This window comes from Mustela putorius, unplaced genomic scaffold (genome assembly GCF_011764305.1).
Source record: "Mustela putorius furo isolate JIRA1106 unplaced genomic scaffold, ASM1176430v1.1 tig00003846_pilon_pilon_pilon, whole genome shotgun sequence".
NCBI lineage: Eukaryota > Metazoa > Chordata > Mammalia > Carnivora > Mustelidae > Mustela > Mustela putorius.
This window is the reverse complement of record NW_025421999.1, coordinates 19,414,125-19,432,469: the sequence shown is the minus strand read 5'-3', so window position 1 is coordinate 19,432,469 and position 18,345 is coordinate 19,414,125. Positions and strand designations below refer to the sequence as shown.

The 18,345-nt window shown below is 39.0% G+C and overlaps 1 protein-coding gene across 1 annotated transcript in view; it reads right to left on the bottom strand.

Moving 5' to 3' along the window:
* Window positions 1-2,139: 2,139 nt before the first annotated feature.
* Window positions 2,140-18,345, bottom strand: part of TRPA1 (transient receptor potential cation channel subfamily A member 1) — a 64,863-nt gene continuing 48,657 nt past the window's right edge. The window contains exons 20-27 of the mRNA XM_013061409.2: window positions 17,876-17,965; window positions 14,832-15,001; window positions 13,140-13,269; window positions 12,332-12,514; window positions 9,410-9,478; window positions 5,658-5,768; window positions 3,015-3,112; window positions 2,140-2,368 (exon numbers count right to left, since the gene is read on the bottom strand). Of these exons, the coding sequence (XP_012916863.1) occupies window positions 2,158-2,368; window positions 3,015-3,112; window positions 5,658-5,768; window positions 9,410-9,478; window positions 12,332-12,514; window positions 13,140-13,269; window positions 14,832-15,001; window positions 17,876-17,965 (1,062 nt within the window). The 3' untranslated portion in view covers window positions 2,140-2,157. The remainder of the gene's footprint in view (window positions 2,369-3,014; window positions 3,113-5,657; window positions 5,769-9,409; window positions 9,479-12,331; window positions 12,515-13,139; window positions 13,270-14,831; window positions 15,002-17,875; window positions 17,966-18,345) is intronic.

Here is an 18,345-nt window from a genome sequence, read left to right as displayed (position 1 = left end):
TTCATTTCTCCTGTGTTGAAGATTGACTATATAGTTGTGGGTTTGTTTCCGGGTTTTCCATTCTAGCCCACTGATCAATGTGTCTATTTTTGTGACCATAACATACTGTTGTAATTACTACTGCTTTGAAATATAACTTGAAATCTGGAAATATGATACTTCATTTTGTTTTTCAAGATTGCTTTGACTATCTGAGGTCTTTTGTGATTCCTTACAAATTTTAGAATTGTATGTTCTAGTTCTATGAAAAATGCTCTTGGTATTTTGATAGGGATTGCATTAAATCTATAAATGGCTTTGGATAGTATGGACATTGTATAATAATAACCCATGAGCATTGAGATGTCTTTTTTTGTTGTTTTGTTTTGTTTGCATCATTTTGAATTTCTTTCATCAATGTTTTATAGTCCTCAGAGTATAGGTCTTTCACCTCTTTCATTAAATTTATTCCTAGAAAATTTGTTTTAGGTGCAATTGTAAATGAGATTGTTTTCTTAATTTCATTTTCTGTTGCTTCATTATTAATGTATAGGAATGGAACAGATTTCTGTACACTGATTTTGTACCATGCGACTTCACTGAATTCAATTATCAGTTCTAGTAAATTTTTTGTGGGCCCTTAGGGTTTTCTATATATAGCATCATATAATCTGCAAATAAAGTTATATTTCTTCCGTACCAATTTGGATGCCTTTTATTTCTCTATATAGTCTAAATGCTGTGGCTAGGACTTCCAGTACCACACTGAATACAAGTGGTAAGAGTGGATATCTTTGTTTTCTTCCTGATCCTCGGGGGAAAAGCTCTCAGTTTTTTACCGTGGACTCTGATGTTGACTGTGGATTTTTCGTATAAGGCTTTTATTATGCTGAGGTATGTTCCCTCTACAGCTACATTGCAGAGGGTTTTTATTATGAATGGATGTTGTACTTGGTGAAATGCTTTCTTGGCACCTATTGAAATGATCATACGGCTTTTATTCTTTCTCTTACTGATGTGACTTATCATGCTGATTGTTTGGCAAATATTGGACCACCATTGCATCCTGGCAATGGATTCCACTTGACTGTGGTGTATGATTTTTTTTTTTTTAAAGATTTTATTTATTTATTTGAAAGAGAGAAATCACAAGTAGATGGAGAGGCAGGCAGAGAGAGAAAGAGAGGGAAGCAGGCTCCCTGCCGAGCAGAGAGCCCGATGCGGGACTCGATCCCAGGAGCCTGAGATCATGACCTGAGCCGAAGGCAGCGGCTTAACCCACTGAGCCACCCAGGCGCCCAATTTTTTTTAAATGTATTATTAGATTCAGTTTGCTAATATTTTGCTGAGGACCTAGGTCATTAGAAATACTGGCTTGTAGTTCTCTTTTTTTGTAGTATCTTTCTCTAGTTCCATGTGTGATGGAAGTATTTTTACAAATCTCAAAAAACTAAGTGTAGTAAAAAGTTCACACAATAATCAGTGGGGTGATTTTACATTTATTAGATTTTATAAACTTTACATTTTACATTTATATGATTTTACATTTATTATGATTATTATAAAATCAAAAATATAGAAACAGCACATACTATCTATACCTATAGTAAAATTCATGCATATAATGTCTATTAATTTGGATCTCAACTCAAAGTGACATCAGGTGTGTTAGGAGCAGCAAGAAAGGTGTGGTCGTTTATTATAGTTGGAACGGAGTACACAGTGTTCCACCCACAGGTTCTTACAACACACACACAAAAAGCATACCCAATGGTATAACCTAATATAATACTTTATTGTCTAATACATTACATATTACATAATTATCAAGCAGGAATCCAGTATTGACATTTGTATTCTAGTTTAAGAGTTACATTTACTAGTCCTCATTAAAATGTATGTTCTAACAAGTCAGTTTTCTACTCAAATAATGAGAAGTGAAGTACAACTTGAACTCATTAGTAAGGATATTCTCTCTATGTTCTAACTGGCATAAAATATGAATAGAGAGAAGGTTTATTTTACAAAGAATACAGGAACCATCCTTTCATATGTAGTGAAATCAGAGTCCTAGTTCTGCTTTTTTCTCACTTTTGCTAACCTGGAAATTGGACCCAACAGGGTCATGCAAACTCCCCCCCCCGCCCCCCCACCCCCGACAGGAAGCCCCACTGCAGCCTAAGGCAAAGGGCTGTGGGTCTTTGTCTTTACAGCTTTCAATACAGAATTCCACTTGCTATTCCTTTGTTCTAACTGTTCTTTTTTAAACCTATCTTGAAAAGAACTATGGTTATCTTCATCCTCTGTCTCAGAGATGATTTCCATCTTCTGAATGATGAGTTTGATAAGCTCATGCTGTTTTTCCAGAAGAGAAGTGAGATCCTTCAGCCTAAAAGGATATGCATGTCTCATGAATTTACTATCAATGATCCTTTCAGTCCTTGAGTGTAGAGAAGCCTAGGTTACGAGAGGTGTTCTATATCCAATGGGCTCTGTCAGGTCATAGCTTTGTGGTAGTCCTAACCCTTCTAAGCAATACACATTTTTTAAGGTTAGGTGTTCTTCTTAAGGTCGGGCTGTTAGTTCTTGGCCAGTTTACTTTTGTTCCCATTCTAAAGATTAAAATGCTGTTGCACAGAAAGAATAAGCAGCTTATCCAAGGTCACAGTTAGTAAGCAGTTGAATAGGGCTTTAAACTCAGGTGAATAAACTCTAATGCCCTAATGCTTAGCCACTGTACACTATATAGCTTCTCTAGGAATCTTCAAAATCTTTCAAAACTTTGATGTATGAATTCAGATGGCTCATGGGAATGCAGTTTAAGATACTGACTAGAAAACTGATTGTTGAACTGCAGCTAATAAATTGTTGGGTCTCAAAAATTTCTCATGATTCTCAAAACACTACGACATCAGTCACCTAAAGTATGACTTAATATATGAGATAAACACAAATATACAATATAACCTTACACTAGACATCATTATTTAAATGTTTTAAGTTTCTCAAATACAGAAATAAAGAAAAACACATACCGATACTTTTGCTTCAATATTTCTATTTCTAGAGATGTGTCAACATTTGGAATTTCTTGTCTTGTTTCTTTGGTGTGAAAAAGAAAATGAAATATACGCTGTGGGATAAACGATGAATAGTTACTCAGGTTGAACTCAATTCAGGAACTATTTCTTGAACGTGTGCCATGATTCAGCACTGCATCAGGTATGCTAGCACGACAAATAGCTAAGACATGGCTATGGCCCTTAAGGAGCTCACAGTTTAAGAGAAACTGGGAGAGATTATGCTGAGTGAAATAAGTCAAGCAGAGAGAGTCAATTATCATATGGTTTCACTTATTTGTGGAGCATAAGAAATAATACAGAGGACATGGGGAGATGGGGGGGAGAAGGGAGTTGGGGGAAATTGGAAGGGGAGACAAACCATGAGAGACTATGGACTCTGAAAAACATTCTGAGAGTTTTGGAGGGGTGGGGGTGGGAGGCTGGGTGAGCCTGGTGGTGGGTATTATGGAGGGCATGTATTGCAGGGAGCACTGGGTGTGGTGCATAAACAATTCTGGTACACTGAAAAGAAATTTAAAAAAGAAAATAAAAAAAGAAACAGGCAATTGCTGGATCACTACTGGGTATTTACCCTAAAGATACAAACGTAGTGATCCAAAGGGGCACGTGCACCCGAATGTTTATAGCAGCAATGTCCACAATAGCCAAACTATGGAAAGAACCTAGATGTCCATCAACAGATGAATGGATCAAGAAGATGTGGTATATATACACAATGGAATACTATGCAGCCATCAAAAGAAATGAAATCTTGCCATTTGCGACAACATGGATGGAACTAGAGCGTATCATGCTTAGCGAAATAAGTCAAGCAGAGAAAGACAACTATCATATGATCTCCCTGATATGAGGAAGTGGTGATGCAACATGGAGGCTTAAGTGGGTAGAAGAAGAATAAATGAAATAAGATGGGATTGGGAGGGAGACAAACCATAAGTGACTCTTAATCTCACAAAACAAACTGAGGGTTGCTGGGGGGAGGGGGTTTGGGAGAAGGGGGGTGGGATTATGGACATTGGGGAGGGTATGTGCTTTGGTGAGTGCTGTGAAGTGTGTAAACCTGGCGATTCACAGACCTGTACCCCTGGGGATAAAAATATATGTTTATAAAAAATAAAAAATCTAAAAAAAATAAATAAATAAGTAAAATAAAATACATTAAAAAAAAGAAACAGGCATATAAAAAGCTATAAAACAAGTCATGCATATTATAATAAAGTACAAGCTATACAGATTAGAAGGAGAAAATAAGAGTGGAAGACTGCTTATGAAAAAGTATAACCAAATTATCTTATATTTTATTATGAAAAAAGCTCATCATAAGTGGTGGTATTCCATACAAGATTAATTGTTCTCTAAAACCACACCATTATCTAACACAACTGAATTTCCCATACGGATGTTTCTGAAATGCTATTTTAATATAAATTTTTAAAATTTAGGGTCTTTTAAACCATTGATAGACTGGAATGGGTCAAGGACAGAAATGAAATGACCAGAAATGAGGCAATTCTAGGAATCCCGGCAAGACAAGAGGACAGTGCACACAGGTGATCCGGGAAGCCTAATAAACCAAACATGGGAGTCCCTGGGTGTGAGCAGTCAGCAGGGGGGAAAAGAAACATCAAGGATAACATCTCGCACAAGCAAGTGAATGGTGTGGACATGAATTGAAAGAAACTTTGAAGAGGAAAGAGGCTTTTTCATTCTTTCCCTGCAGGGGGAATAAACATGGGAGAAGTGAAAAATGTGAGTTTCTTTTGCATGAGTTTGTTCTGAATATGCAGAATTGAGGTACCTTGAGACATACCAGTAAAGAGTCACGGTAGACAGCTGGACATAGGAGCCTGGAACTCAAAGAGAGTTTTAGGCTAGGGAATCAATTGCTGAGAGCCTTCTGTGTTTTAGGAGTAGTCACAACCATGGATATGAATGCAATTAAACAGGGAAATAGTGTAGATAGAATAAAGCCTAGGCCAATACTCAAATTGACTTTATCATTTCATGACCACACAATGGAAAAGTAATAAGCAAAGAATTGAGAAAAAAATATTCATAGAGGAGGAAGCCCAGGCATGGCCAGGATTAGCATCTAGTACTTCTGATCCTTAATACAATCCTTTTCCATTATAATGCAGTGGCTTGCTTAGTCTTGGACACTTAGTATATTGTCTATAATGTACACTCCCCATGCACGTGTATGTGTGTGTGTATATATCTGAGCATAGGTACATATGTGCTCTATATTTGCAGATAGACCTATTCTTTGCACGAATTATGTAAGTGGCATGTGACTAGGAAAAATGAAGCGTACACTGTAGGAAAGATACAGGGCACAGCCAATCACCCACCCAAGCACCTGCCCTCACAGGGATGTGGTACACATTTAACACAGATGTTGTGAATGAGCCAGTAGGACAAATGCCTCCTTTCCAGGGCCCTTCACTTTCTCACTATGGGTTAATCAGGCACTTAATTTTTTTTTTTTTAAATCACAATTACTTCTTTTCCTAAGGGTACCCTTAAGGATAACACCATGAATGAAGGTCAAACAGTATCATGTTACTGATGCCGATATTTTTCACATGTACTTACCAATAATCCTGAACATCTGGGTCTGTTGGGATACACAATGATGGATTTCTGGTCTACTCTGCGTAGGAACCAGAGGGGCAGCTTCTTCTCTAAGCTGGTATGAAGTTCCACCTAAAGTGCAGTTTGGATTGATTGAGAGGAATTATTAATAAGCATCTGGAATTTTTATACCACAGGAAAGCAACCATTAGCACAGCGAACTGAAAACTGACTCTGGTGCCCTGCTTAACGCACAAGCAGCCGGGCTGGCCAGGTTCGCCACCTCTCCACTCTGACAAGATGGGGGCCAAGCAGTCTGCAGCTGAGGCAGACTGCTTAAAGAAGGAATTCAATGGAAGTGAGCAGATGGTCACTCTTCAGGGACGGTGACTGACACCACCCACAGAAGACAACTTGGCCTGTCCTCTGGGGTGTCGTCCAAAATGCACATCTGTGACAGGGGAGGAACTCGTGCTTAGATGGAGGACCATGACCGGAGCCAGAGGAAGGAATACAGCTGGTGCATCGAAGACTAATACTCCACTGACTTTTCACGATGTGCTATCGGGTGCAAAATGATTTATCCGTGACCCATCTTGAGTCTAATAATTTCTATTTTCAGAGATACAATCATTTGTGTCATTTAATGGGTTTACCTTGAGTTGACATTTTACTTTTTATTTGCCAAATTTATCTTCTACTCATTTTTTGTAGTTCTTTGTGTCTGTTTAGATATGTTTATTGTAATGACCATGTAGGTGAGAGTTTGCTCTCTAAGCTAAGACCACTGGCTTTTTTATATATGGGCACTTCAGTGGCTCACATCCATAAATGGTGAGATGCTAAGAACTTCCCTGGCCACCTGTTTAAAACACTAGCCCCTCTCCCACATAACACACTCTATCTTGCTTCCCGTTTTTATAGCACTTACCACCACTTAACATGCTCTATATTGGTTCTAGTTTCAAGAACAGCTATGTTTTCTTGTATTTTATTCACAACACCAATTAAAAATTTTCTTTGGGTTTCTATAATAAATAGTTTCCAAGGTTCCTCTTCCCCTTGGGTCTTAAGAGCAATATTCCTTTCCACTTACAATATACATTTTTTCAGAGGTCACATGTTATCATTCACTTACTTGATTGAAAAAGATTTATTCAAGTCTAGTGCCTGCCAACAGACAAAGCACATGATATATCTTAACCCTGTTCATTTTTTACATAGGACCTGCCAGATTTCCTTCCTTAAATATGGTCCTGGGGAGGATGGCAAGCAGAGCTTCAAGTCTAACCTTGGTGGGTCTGCTGGCACCCACCGAGCATGGCTCCTGTGGGCTTAGGACTGATCTGCACCTCCTCCACCTGGTGGCTTTCCCACGCTGGAGGTAAGTGAGTTCCATGGCTATCCCTCGTGATGTGCCTGTCCGTGTGCAGTGTTGACAGCTGCCAGCCTGTACTGGAAATGGGATACTAATGTGGAAAACTACAGAGCTCCAAGCTCCTCACAATACAACTCCTGTCTTTGAGTAACTGTTCCATCTCCCAGCATGCACTTCCCCAGGGACCTCTCTGTCCCCCACTTAGGTCTGAGAGGACTCTGTGAAAAGATCAAATGTCCCTCTGTGAGAGGGCTGCTGCCATCCCCTTATGCTCTGGTTCTGATGTGGCCTCACACTCAGGTTGGACCTCACAGAGTTGTACATGGATTATAGAAATTTGCTTAAAAAAACAACTTAGGGGAAGTAAGAGAATGGCTTCCTGGTTTTCTAGCCAATGCTCTTCATGATCCAAAACAAGGCAGATAACATAGGAGCACTTGCTGTGCCCGTTTCCTTTATAAGCCCTTTTGTTGCTGTGTTTCAGGGAAGAGGTCAAACCTAATACAGAATTGTGCTTTTCCTATTAACCGTATGAACTGGTTAGCTGTATTAACCATGTTGTTTAGTGGACTTCCGCAGACATCTTATGTAGTGCTATTGCTTGTATTGTTCTTTTTATTTACTTTCCTTGACCTTTTCAAGAGTCGTCAGTTATGAGGTACTGCGGCATGCCTGCGAGGAGGTTTCTGCATCTCTTTTCCTTTTCTTCCCTACCTCCCTCAAGTCCCACACCCCATCTTTGTTACAGTAGGAACTGGTCAGTTAGCTCTTCCTTTAATCTTTCTCCACCAAATAGAGATAATAACTGATCATCTTAAACGCCACTTTCATTTTGTTCTCATTCTTCGGAAGAGCTAAAAGCGTCCCACGCACTAATGAAATATCTTGAAGCACTTCCATCATTTACTGCCCTTTCTTTCAAAGCTAAGGTTTTCTGAGGTGCCTGGCTGGCTCAGACTATAGATCTCAGGATTGTGAGTTAAAACCCCAGGTTAGCAGTGAGATACTACTCAAAAATAAAATCTTAAAAAAAAAAAAAAAAACAAAGCTGAGGTTTTCCTTTGCTATTTTTTAATAAAGCCCTCTATAATCCTGAGCAGCCTTAGTGCCCTTTAAGAGCCATCCTTCTAGGCCAGGCAGCCCTTCACCCCCCCTTAGCCACTTCTCATTCTGCCTTCAGCCCTTTGCTCCTGCCGGATCCCGCCCCTCTGGACCGGCCTCACTGCTCTTCTGAATCCTATCTTTCAAGGTCTGGCTCACATGCCAACTCTTCCATGTAGCATTTCCTTAACTGCGTTTCCATTCATTTTCTGGACCTAACACTTTAATCAGTTAATTTATATATTTTTGTTCTTTAAATGTGCCAAGCCCTCTGTAAAATGTACAACTTAGTCACAGAACAGAGACTTGAAGCACGGTTCTAAGTTGACTTCTTCGACGTTTTACACTCTGAATGTTCTGTTGATGTGCTAATTAGACTTCTTTTACGTATTAAAGTTAGCAAATAACTGGATGACTTTGGGCTGGGGTTCTGTGTTCACTCATGCTAAACTGGACTGTGCTCCACACGTGTCATGTACTGGAACACTGTTCAGAAATAAACATGTGCTCATGGATAGCTGAGTGAGTGACACAGAAGAAAGCAGTGTGACAAAGAAAAGTGAAGAGAATAAAGTTAAATCTTACCATGAATTTGTCTTTCTCTTGAACTGGCCTAAGTTTCTGAATGTATATGTTCAACTGGTCATCAGATATTTTTGAAGCATCAAATATTCCCATTCAAATTTGAAATTTAAAGACAAGGCAAATAATTACAAGGCAAATATTACAAATGCAAAATAGTTTTGCATTGTGTAACAGGAGACCACCTCACAGGATTCAGCAGCCAAGGACCCACCCAGAAGCCTCTGACTCGAGCGGATTTTACATCGAATTATTTAGAAAGATGTCAGGGATGTGACAAAGGAACAAAATCTCCTGGATGTAGTGAACGTCACTTCAATATAACATGTGATGTGGGAACCTTGCAAGACTATGGCCAGAATACCAGGATCCTTGGAACAGTGGGGCTGTGACAAGACAGAACACCTCACACCTGTCACATCCTTATTTAGCAGCTAGCTACCTGTTTGGCCACATGCTGACATTAAAAGAGGCCCAGATAATTTCTGTTTCTCTGCTGAATTTTTTTCTGGAAATTTTTTCCTCATTTCTGAGTCTTTGACTACAGCAGGTACTACAAAGAATGGGCCCAACAAGCACTATACGGTGTGAAACTTCTCAGCACTAACAAAATATCTGTTTTAAATACTGTTCACAGAAATCAGCTATGCTCATACGTGAATAATTAAGATGGTGTTAATTTCGAGAAGTTTTAAATAAATGCAGTACCTACCTGCATAGCAATCCTCTTCAACAATGCATGCTTCTGGACCTCTGCAATGTCGCCAACGGCCAAACCAATCTACAATACAACACAGCACTGAGTCATCACCAGTTTAGTGACACCTAAAAATGCACTAAGATCTCTTTGGCTGCAGTGGGGGAGTGAGCATGTAACTGCCTAGTAGTGACCCCAACAGGGCTAACACCTCTTGCAGCACACCGTAAAGCCTATACACCTTGGTCACAATGGTAGCCACATGGGTTCACTGATTTTAAGTGTTATCATAAAACACTAGGACACCCATTTGAAATTCATTTTAATTTAAAATAAAAATTTGTTATTTTTGGAGAGGATGGGGTGCTAGAGTATCAAATGCCACTGGGGTAACCACGCAACACGGTTGCAAACTCCAGGAGCTGGGCCTCTCTAAGGTAAACAAGAGTGACTTGACAAATGGAAAAGTTAAATGGCAAACCGAGGTGATGCAGAAATATATGTCTTACATAGGTTTGACAGGAAGAGGTACACTTCAAGGATGGGTGTGGCTTTGGTAACAAACAAAAACAAACAGGAACTGCGTCTAGAAATCCGTGGCTTCGTAGAATTAGGTGAAGGGAACCTGTCAGCTTAGTTCTACTTAATCCCAATGAAATCCACTTACTTACATGAGCTGACACGTATCTGTTAGACAATCAGTACCCGCCTATGCTGAACCAGCCTCCTGGATGCTGATGTTCTCAGAAAGTCAAGTAAACTGCATAAGGGAAGGGCTCGGTCTGTCCAGGTCACCACTTTTTGCCCAGTGCTTAGAACCACAGCGGGGACAGAGCAGGAACACAAGACAGCTACTGAGTGAATGAGCAGCAAGAGTATACTCCAGAGCATGCAGACTAGCACTGGAACCACATGTAGTCAGCAAGTGGGCTTTACTTGGCAGGATAATGTTTTTTTATTTTTAATTTGGAAGCCTTTCAGTGGGCATTCTCTCTAGTTTATATCAGCCTCCATCAAAACCCAGCTGTCTCATACTGAAGATACTTGCCTAGGATCTGAAGACGTCTGATCTTGTGAGTCAGAGAGTAGATAACTTACTATTTAATTATAGCTAACATTTGTTTAATGCTTATCATGTGCCAAGCATCATTTCGAGTGCTTTGTATTAGCTCATTTTCTCTGCATAAGCTAGAAAGTAGGTTTTATGACATTTTTCTGATTTGTGTCCCCAAAATATGAAAACACAAGGAAGGGGCATCTGATTCAGACCAGGGTGATGGCAGAGAGGTGTTGGTTAAGATAATCTACCTAGGAGAGATGATGCTTGAGCTGAGTGTTGGGAGCTTAGAAAGAGTTAACCCAAAGTGGGAGGCCTTCCAGGAAAAGGAGCAGCTTGAACAGAGCCCAGAAAGCCCACAGAAAAATCTGGCACACTCAGTGAACATTCACGGTACATGTCTGGGTAAATCCTGCCAACAGCGGGGAGCTGAGTGAGATCTGGGTAAGAATCAGATCATGAGAACCCTTGTGTGGCATGCTGATGGATTTAAACTGAATTGAAGAGTCCTGGGGATTAAAAAAGATAAAAAATGATGAAAAAAGCAATTTCAGCTTTTCCTTAGAACATCTATGTGATGACAATTGGCAGGAAGGATTAGACAGAGAAGTGAGACAAGAGAGCCTCTTCGGGCTACTGCAACTTTATGGAGGAGGAACCATAAGGATGTAAGCCAACTGGAAGTAGGCATTTGAGGCAAGTATTTACTGGGAGAAGAGAGGGAAGGGCAGAGCTGAATCTAGAGTATCTTCCAGTGATCTGAGTCAGATAACCAGGAAGGTTCTACTGAGAGGAACAGAAGGGCTCGAAGGAAAGAAAACATTGACAGTCTTGGCTCTGTTGGGTTTAATTTTCTTCTGGGATGTGCAGGTAGAGATGGCACCCATGTGTGTACTACTGCTAGGCCAAATCCTCTTCGAGATGATTATCTTCTAAAACATAAGTGATTCTAAGGGAAGAACGTGGGTTTTATGTCATTCTTTATTATTCTTAGTGCTATCCTTTATTTTTCTAGGTCAACAGCATAAAACACTGGAGTTGCATCAAGTAAGTGAATCAAAATATTAAGTAGTTGATATTTTCTTTTCTTTCCAGAAACACCATAGAGCACAATCTCTGGTGTATAGTCAGACTCAGTAAGTGTACCGAATGTATGCATAAATGGATAAGGGAAAAAATGCACTGCAACGTCAGCTCAGGCATTTCATGGACCTGGGATGTACTTCTGCCTGCACTGGCTAAGACACCCATGGCTGGAGCAGGTTCTCTGTGAAGGGCACATCTGTGTCTGTTGAGGACGTTCAGCCTGTAACTGGTTTAGAAATGGCACCTGAATGCCACAGATGCCCTCATGCCTGAGACTCTCTTCCCCACTTGAATCTCTGATCAATGAGAAATTTAAAGGCAGAGATGAGGTTTTAATCCTTCATTCCACCAAGATCTCTGCGATGCTCTGACCTCCCACCCAAACCCAGACCAGCACAAACACCATTCATCTTTATTTCCTTATTCTGCTTTGTAGTTCCTCATAGCATTTTTTTCATCCCCATGACGTTATATCACATGTTTATCTACTATTTAACTTCATGACTAGCTTATAATGTAAGGGCTGGGTATTGGTCTATTCACCACTGTTTCCCAGCACCTGGATCACTGTCTAGATTCTTCATAGGTATCTGCCAAGTGAATGCATCTTGGCTGGCATCCTCTGGGCCTCATGCTGTGCCTGGCACACCCAGGCACTAAATGAATGTTGAATGAATCGATTTTATAATAGTCCCTTTTTCCTTTCATGAAGGGAGTTAAAGGAGGCAAAGAATAATGGTCATTGCTAAATGCCCCCACATGATCAACAGGAAATATAAGGAAAGATTACTTACAAGTAAATTCATGAGCACAATTGGAACAAACATGGTAAAGGCAATAATCTGTATAAAGGACAGAACTGGATATGCCAATTCGTTTCTCAAAAACGGTTCTAAGAAGGCATCACGGTAATTAATGTCTCCTAGCATCATGCTGAAGGTCTGGATTATAGAAAGCAATGGAGTGCTGAAAGCATCCTGAGAAAAGATGGTAAAAGTGAAATGCAAAATGCATATAAGGAAAAAACACTTCCCGAAGAGTAAAATAAAAATCATATTTAGAATATGTTTTTAAGTCTCAGGACTATAACTACTGAAAGTGATAAGAACTACTAATAAGCTGACAATAAAGTCATCAAAAAGATCTTTTCTGCATCTATAACAAATCATCATGCATTACATATAAACTTTTTTTTAATGTTTTAGATAAATTTTTATTTATTTAAATTTAGATCACAAGTAGGCAGAGAGAGAGAGGGGGATCACAATTAGGCAGAGAGAGAGGGGGAAGCAGGCTCGCCTCCGAGCAGAGAGCCTGATACATAGCTCGATTCCAGGACCCTGAGACCATGACCGGAGCCAAAGACAGAGGCTTTAACCCACTGAGCCACCCAGGCACCCCTATATAAACATTTTGACAGTGGGAAAAAGTCATTGAGTTAGATGACATTTTTTCCTGTGGTAAAAATCATTTGAAGGCAATTTTATCAGATTAAAAAAAAACTATTACATTACTATTAATGTTCTAGGCTGTTCAGATTTAAGTATAAATATATATTCATAACATTCGCATCAACAAAATCAACTAAGGTAGCTGCCTCACCTGCAAGCTCAGGAGGACGTAAAAGCTGAGACCAAAAGCCAGAAGAAGGAAGACAAACACGACCGTAGACCTTAACAAAGTTTTCACAATTACCTCCAACATAACAATGAAAATTCCACAATTTTCAAATCTAAGAAAATGTAAAAATTAAAGTATGTATTTACTTTTCTGGTCAAATTGTATTTCACTCAGCATCAATATTTATCATGCATTAGTAACTGCATTCCACAGATGAGTAATGGAGACCAGTTACTTTCAAAAAGGAGACATGAGAAATCAAGCATAGTTGTCTCATTTTCAAACTGTCAAAGGGTTTTATTTTTCCTTCTTGTTCATGTTTATCTTTGTTTTACTACTTGACCACTAGGAATCACTTCAAACAAAGCAGGAGAGAAAAATCTCCTCAGGATCATAGGAAGTGCTAGCAAAACCTGATAAAGGGATCCTACAGCTGAGTTAGGAGATGCATCCAGTGGGGACTCTAAATGAGCTCACACACCTGAAGGGCGCACTCACATGATTTACAGGACCTCCTGACCTCCTGAGGTTTCCTTTCTCTCCTACAAACCAAAATTGTGAAATGTTTAGAGAGAGGATGGATGTGTCCTCTATCCACCAACCTGGACATTTCCTTTGGCAAAGACAACTTGTTAAAGGGGGAGTCATGAAACTTTAAAGATGAAAGGGACTTTAGAGGCCTCAGAAACTAAGTTCCCAAAGCTGTCCAAGAACTCGCTAAGGTCACTGATAATAGCAAAGCCAAGGGAGTGGCAGCACCCAGACTTGCCTTGAAGCCTCTTGACTTTCAGACCACTGTTCGTCCCACCATACCTTGTCCTTTCCAAGGGGCTGGGCTCAGCCCCACTGCCTTGTGCTTGTGAACAGTGATGCAGATGATAGAGTAGGAAAAGCGTGGTCCCTGGGGTTAGAAAGGTGTAGGCAAAATGTCCTCTTACTGGCTGAGATCCTGGGAAAGTTACTTAACTCACACCTTCATTTTCTTCTTTTATATACTGTGAGTAATAACATTTACCCTCTGTTATTGTAAAGATTATATGAAATAACACTATCCGGAGGTAAGGGAGCTTAGTCCTTTTCCCCTCTCTGTAATTAGTTTTCTAACTTATTTTTTCTTGTATATCATTATTATTCCCTATACTTATCACTTCATTTTGATTGTTTTAATCTAAAGCAAATTCTTACCAAATAATATGAAGTAAAGCCAAGAATAGCTAATACTTTTATTTCCATTTACTCCCCACATTTAACCTAGATTTGTTTAGACCAGTGTTTCTCGACCCCAGGTGATTTTGCAATTCAGAAGAAATGGATAATATCTGCATACTCTTTTGTTGTCACATAGTAGGGGTGTTGCTACTGTTTATCTAATGGGTAGAGGCCAGAGATGCTGCTAAACATTCTTCAATGCACAGGGCGGCAGTTCCCCCACCCCCCACATCAAAAAATTATCTAGCCACAAATTTCAGTAGTGCCAAGGTTAAGCAATCTTGGTCTACACTCTGAGCTCCAAACCTTCCTCACTTTTTCCTTTAGTATATAAAAGGTATCTTCATAGTCTAAAAACAATTGGAAAAGGAATAAGACAATTATAAATCTATGGTACTTCAAATAGTTGTTCCTTTAATGTTAAAAATACCTAAGGGATACAGAAAGCATTCAGGCTGGCTTTACCTCTGAAGATACAGTAAGAAGTTCATCCAGTAGAAGTATATAGCAATTGCCCCACACTGCCACTGCACAGAAGCTGGTATACCAACGAATAAGGGGGACACAAAAATGATGCTTGTTGTGTAGATAATCCATTCAACTGCATTGGCGTTATCCAAAATATAGTTCCTTTTCTGAGGTTGAAAAGAATTCAGAATTACCACATGTAGAGTCCAAGCATCTTAGAGTCCTGGCATCTTACACTCACACACACACACGTTGACCAGCAGCAACATTTTTGTGACACTGCAGTTGGGAGAGGTTTAGGACCAAGGACCCTGCTCCTGCCACCCTTGACTGAACTCAGAGCCCAGGTATGGACCAGTACTGGAGATGGCCCAGCCTCTTCTGTTGACCTGGCACGCTTTGGAAATCTGATACCTAAGGAAATTCAACAAGTTTCTGACTTTCTCTGTAGAGTTCATTCCTTCTTAAGGAAATTCCTTGGTAGCTGCAAGTTGGTTTAGATAATTCTTTTCTCCCTATGTAAGGACATATATGTGGATTTCTCAGGATACAAATAAACTGAAGCTGCTTCTAAGGGGATTTGAGGCCTGTGCTAAGACTTAATGACCACAACAATTTGAAGTCGTGTCCTACTCTTAAAGATTTCATGTTTTGGACATCGAATTTCCTCTAGAGGTAATGATTTTACTATCAATAAAAAAAGGTGGAGACCAACTCTGTTACAGAAATCATGTAACTTGATAGTTTACTTTAAACTATAATCTGTAAAAAATGAAAATTATGACAAGATTAAATAATGTGCCCACAAAAATTAAAGTTACAATGAAACAATATAGTCTAATTCTCCAAATTGTGACAATTTACTACAACTATAGATAGATATACACACACACCTACATACACATACATATACACACATATATGTTTTTGCAATGTATAGTGTATCAAACAAATGTGAAGCACTGTAACTATCATTAACATATAACAAGGTAAATTTTCACATAAAATGAGGTATTGTATAAAAGAGACACATCTTATAAAAAGATGCACAAAAAAACCCAAAATAAATGAAAGACTTTAAACCTCCACACTGAGAAATAAAAGATTGATGCCATTTATTAGTCAAAGTAAGGACCTGTAGATAATTTACATAGTTCTTGAGTCTGATCTGAATTTGGTTCACCCATTTAAAAAAAAGGTATGAAGCAAAAATTATGCTATAAAGAGCTCCAAATTTTATTATAACTTGAAAGTTTATCCAATAAAGAAAAGCATTCTTTTTTTAAAATTTTATTTATTTATTTCACAGCACAAGCAGGCAGAGCAGCAAGCAGAGGGAGAGGGAGAAGCAGGCTCCCTCCTGAGCAAGGAGCCCAACACGGGGCCGGATCGCAGTACCCTGGCCTCAATCCCAGGGCCCTGGGATCATGACCTGAGCCAAAGGCAGTCACCTAATCAACTGAGCCACCCAGATGCCCCTGAAAAGCATTCTCATTAAGAAAGGAATTCAAGGGGCGCCTGGGTGGCTCAGTGGGTTAAAGCCTCTAATTTGGCTCAGGTCATGACCCCAGGGTCCTGGGATTGAGCTCCACATCGGGCTCTCTGCTCAGCAGGGATCCTGCTTCCCCCTCTCTCTCTGCCTGCCTCTCTGCCTACTTGTGATCTCTCTCTGTCAAATAAATAAATAAAATCTTAAAAAAAAAAAAAAAAGAATTCTTTAAAAAAAAAAAAAAAGAAAGGAATTCAAAGAAAAACCCAGTTGAAATAGAGTCATGGACCAAGTAAGTTCTTTATAAATGCTACATTCAAAAATATCAAATTCAAAATCTGTGATGTCAGCAAAATATCTAACTGATATGAGAGAAAATACAGAGAAGGCATTCATAAGTTCATTTGTGGCCAAGCAGACCCATATGGACTAACTAGTACAACTAGAACATCTTTACTTCAATTCTGTCAAATAGACACCATTTGATGCAGGAGTCTTATCTAAAATCATGTGATTTCTACAGTTTGAAAAGTTTATGCTTGGTATTTCTAATCTACACATTTGTCAAGATAAGCAATTTTATTCTGACATACATTGCTCCAACAATAGTTTAAAAAATAATAGTTTAGCAATTTATGTTCTGTGTATTAAAATATTTGCAGAAGATATGGACAGACACTTCTCCAATAAAGACATACAAATGGCTATCAGACACATGAAAAAATGTTCATCATCACTAGCCATCAGGGAGATTCAAATTAAAACTACATTGAGATATCACCTTACACCAGTTAGAATGGCCAAAATTAGCAAGACAGGAAACAACATTTGTTGGAGAGGATGTGGAGAAAGGGGAACCCTCTTACACCGTTGGTGAGAATGCAAGTTGGTGCAGCCTCTTTGGAGAACAGTGTGGAGATTCCTCAAGAAATTAAAAATAGAACTTCCCTATGACCCTGCCATTGCACTCCTGGGTATTTACCCCAAAGATACAGATGTAGTGAAAAGAAGGGCCATCTGTACCCCAATGTTTATAGCAGCAATGGCCACGGTCGCCAAACTGTGGAAAGAACCAAGATGCTCTTCAAGGGATGAATGGATAAGGAAGACGTGGTCCATATACACTATGGAGTATTATGCCTCCATCAGAAAGGACGAATACCCAACTTTTGTAGCAACATGGACGGGACTGGAAGAGATTCTGCTGAGTGAAATAAATCAAGCAGAGAGAGTCAATTATCATATGGTTTCACTTATTTGTGGAGCATAACAAAAAGCATGGAGGACATGGGGAATTACAGAGAAGGGGATTGGGATAAATTGGAAGGGAGGTGAATCATGAGAGACTATGGACTCTTAAAAACAATCTGAGGGTTTTGAAGGGGTGGGGAGTGGGAGGTTGGGGTACCAGGTGGTGGGTATTATAGAGGGCACGGATTGCATGGAGCACTGGGTGTGGTGAAAAAATAATGATACTTTTATGCTGAAAATAAATAAATGAAAAATAAAATAAAATATTTGCAACTTTAGAGATATAAAATGTATTGTGTACCTGTTGGAAAATTTGGACCACTTCTTTGCAATATCCAAATATACTTGACAAAAAAACTAAAATCATGCAAACTTTTATAAAATATGAATTCTGAAACAGAAAAGTACAAAAGTTATGAAGGATATCAAGTAAAACAACACTTAAGCATCTTCATAATTTCTACTACTAAATATTTGTTTTTCTTCTGCTTTATTCATACACATTGTTCATATTTGCTCTAAACAAAAAATTACTGATACAAATATAAAGATAACTCATCCTCATTTCGTAATGTCTTTTTTAAGAGAGATTCAAAAATCACCAAACAAATTCTAAAAGAATACTAATCTGTAGACCTATGTAAAAAAAATTTTTTTTACTATGGTAAAATACACATAAACATAAAATTTATCATTTTCAAATTTCATATTTTACAGGTACATTTATATTTCAAAATGTGTAATTCTGTGACATTAAGGCAACCACCACCA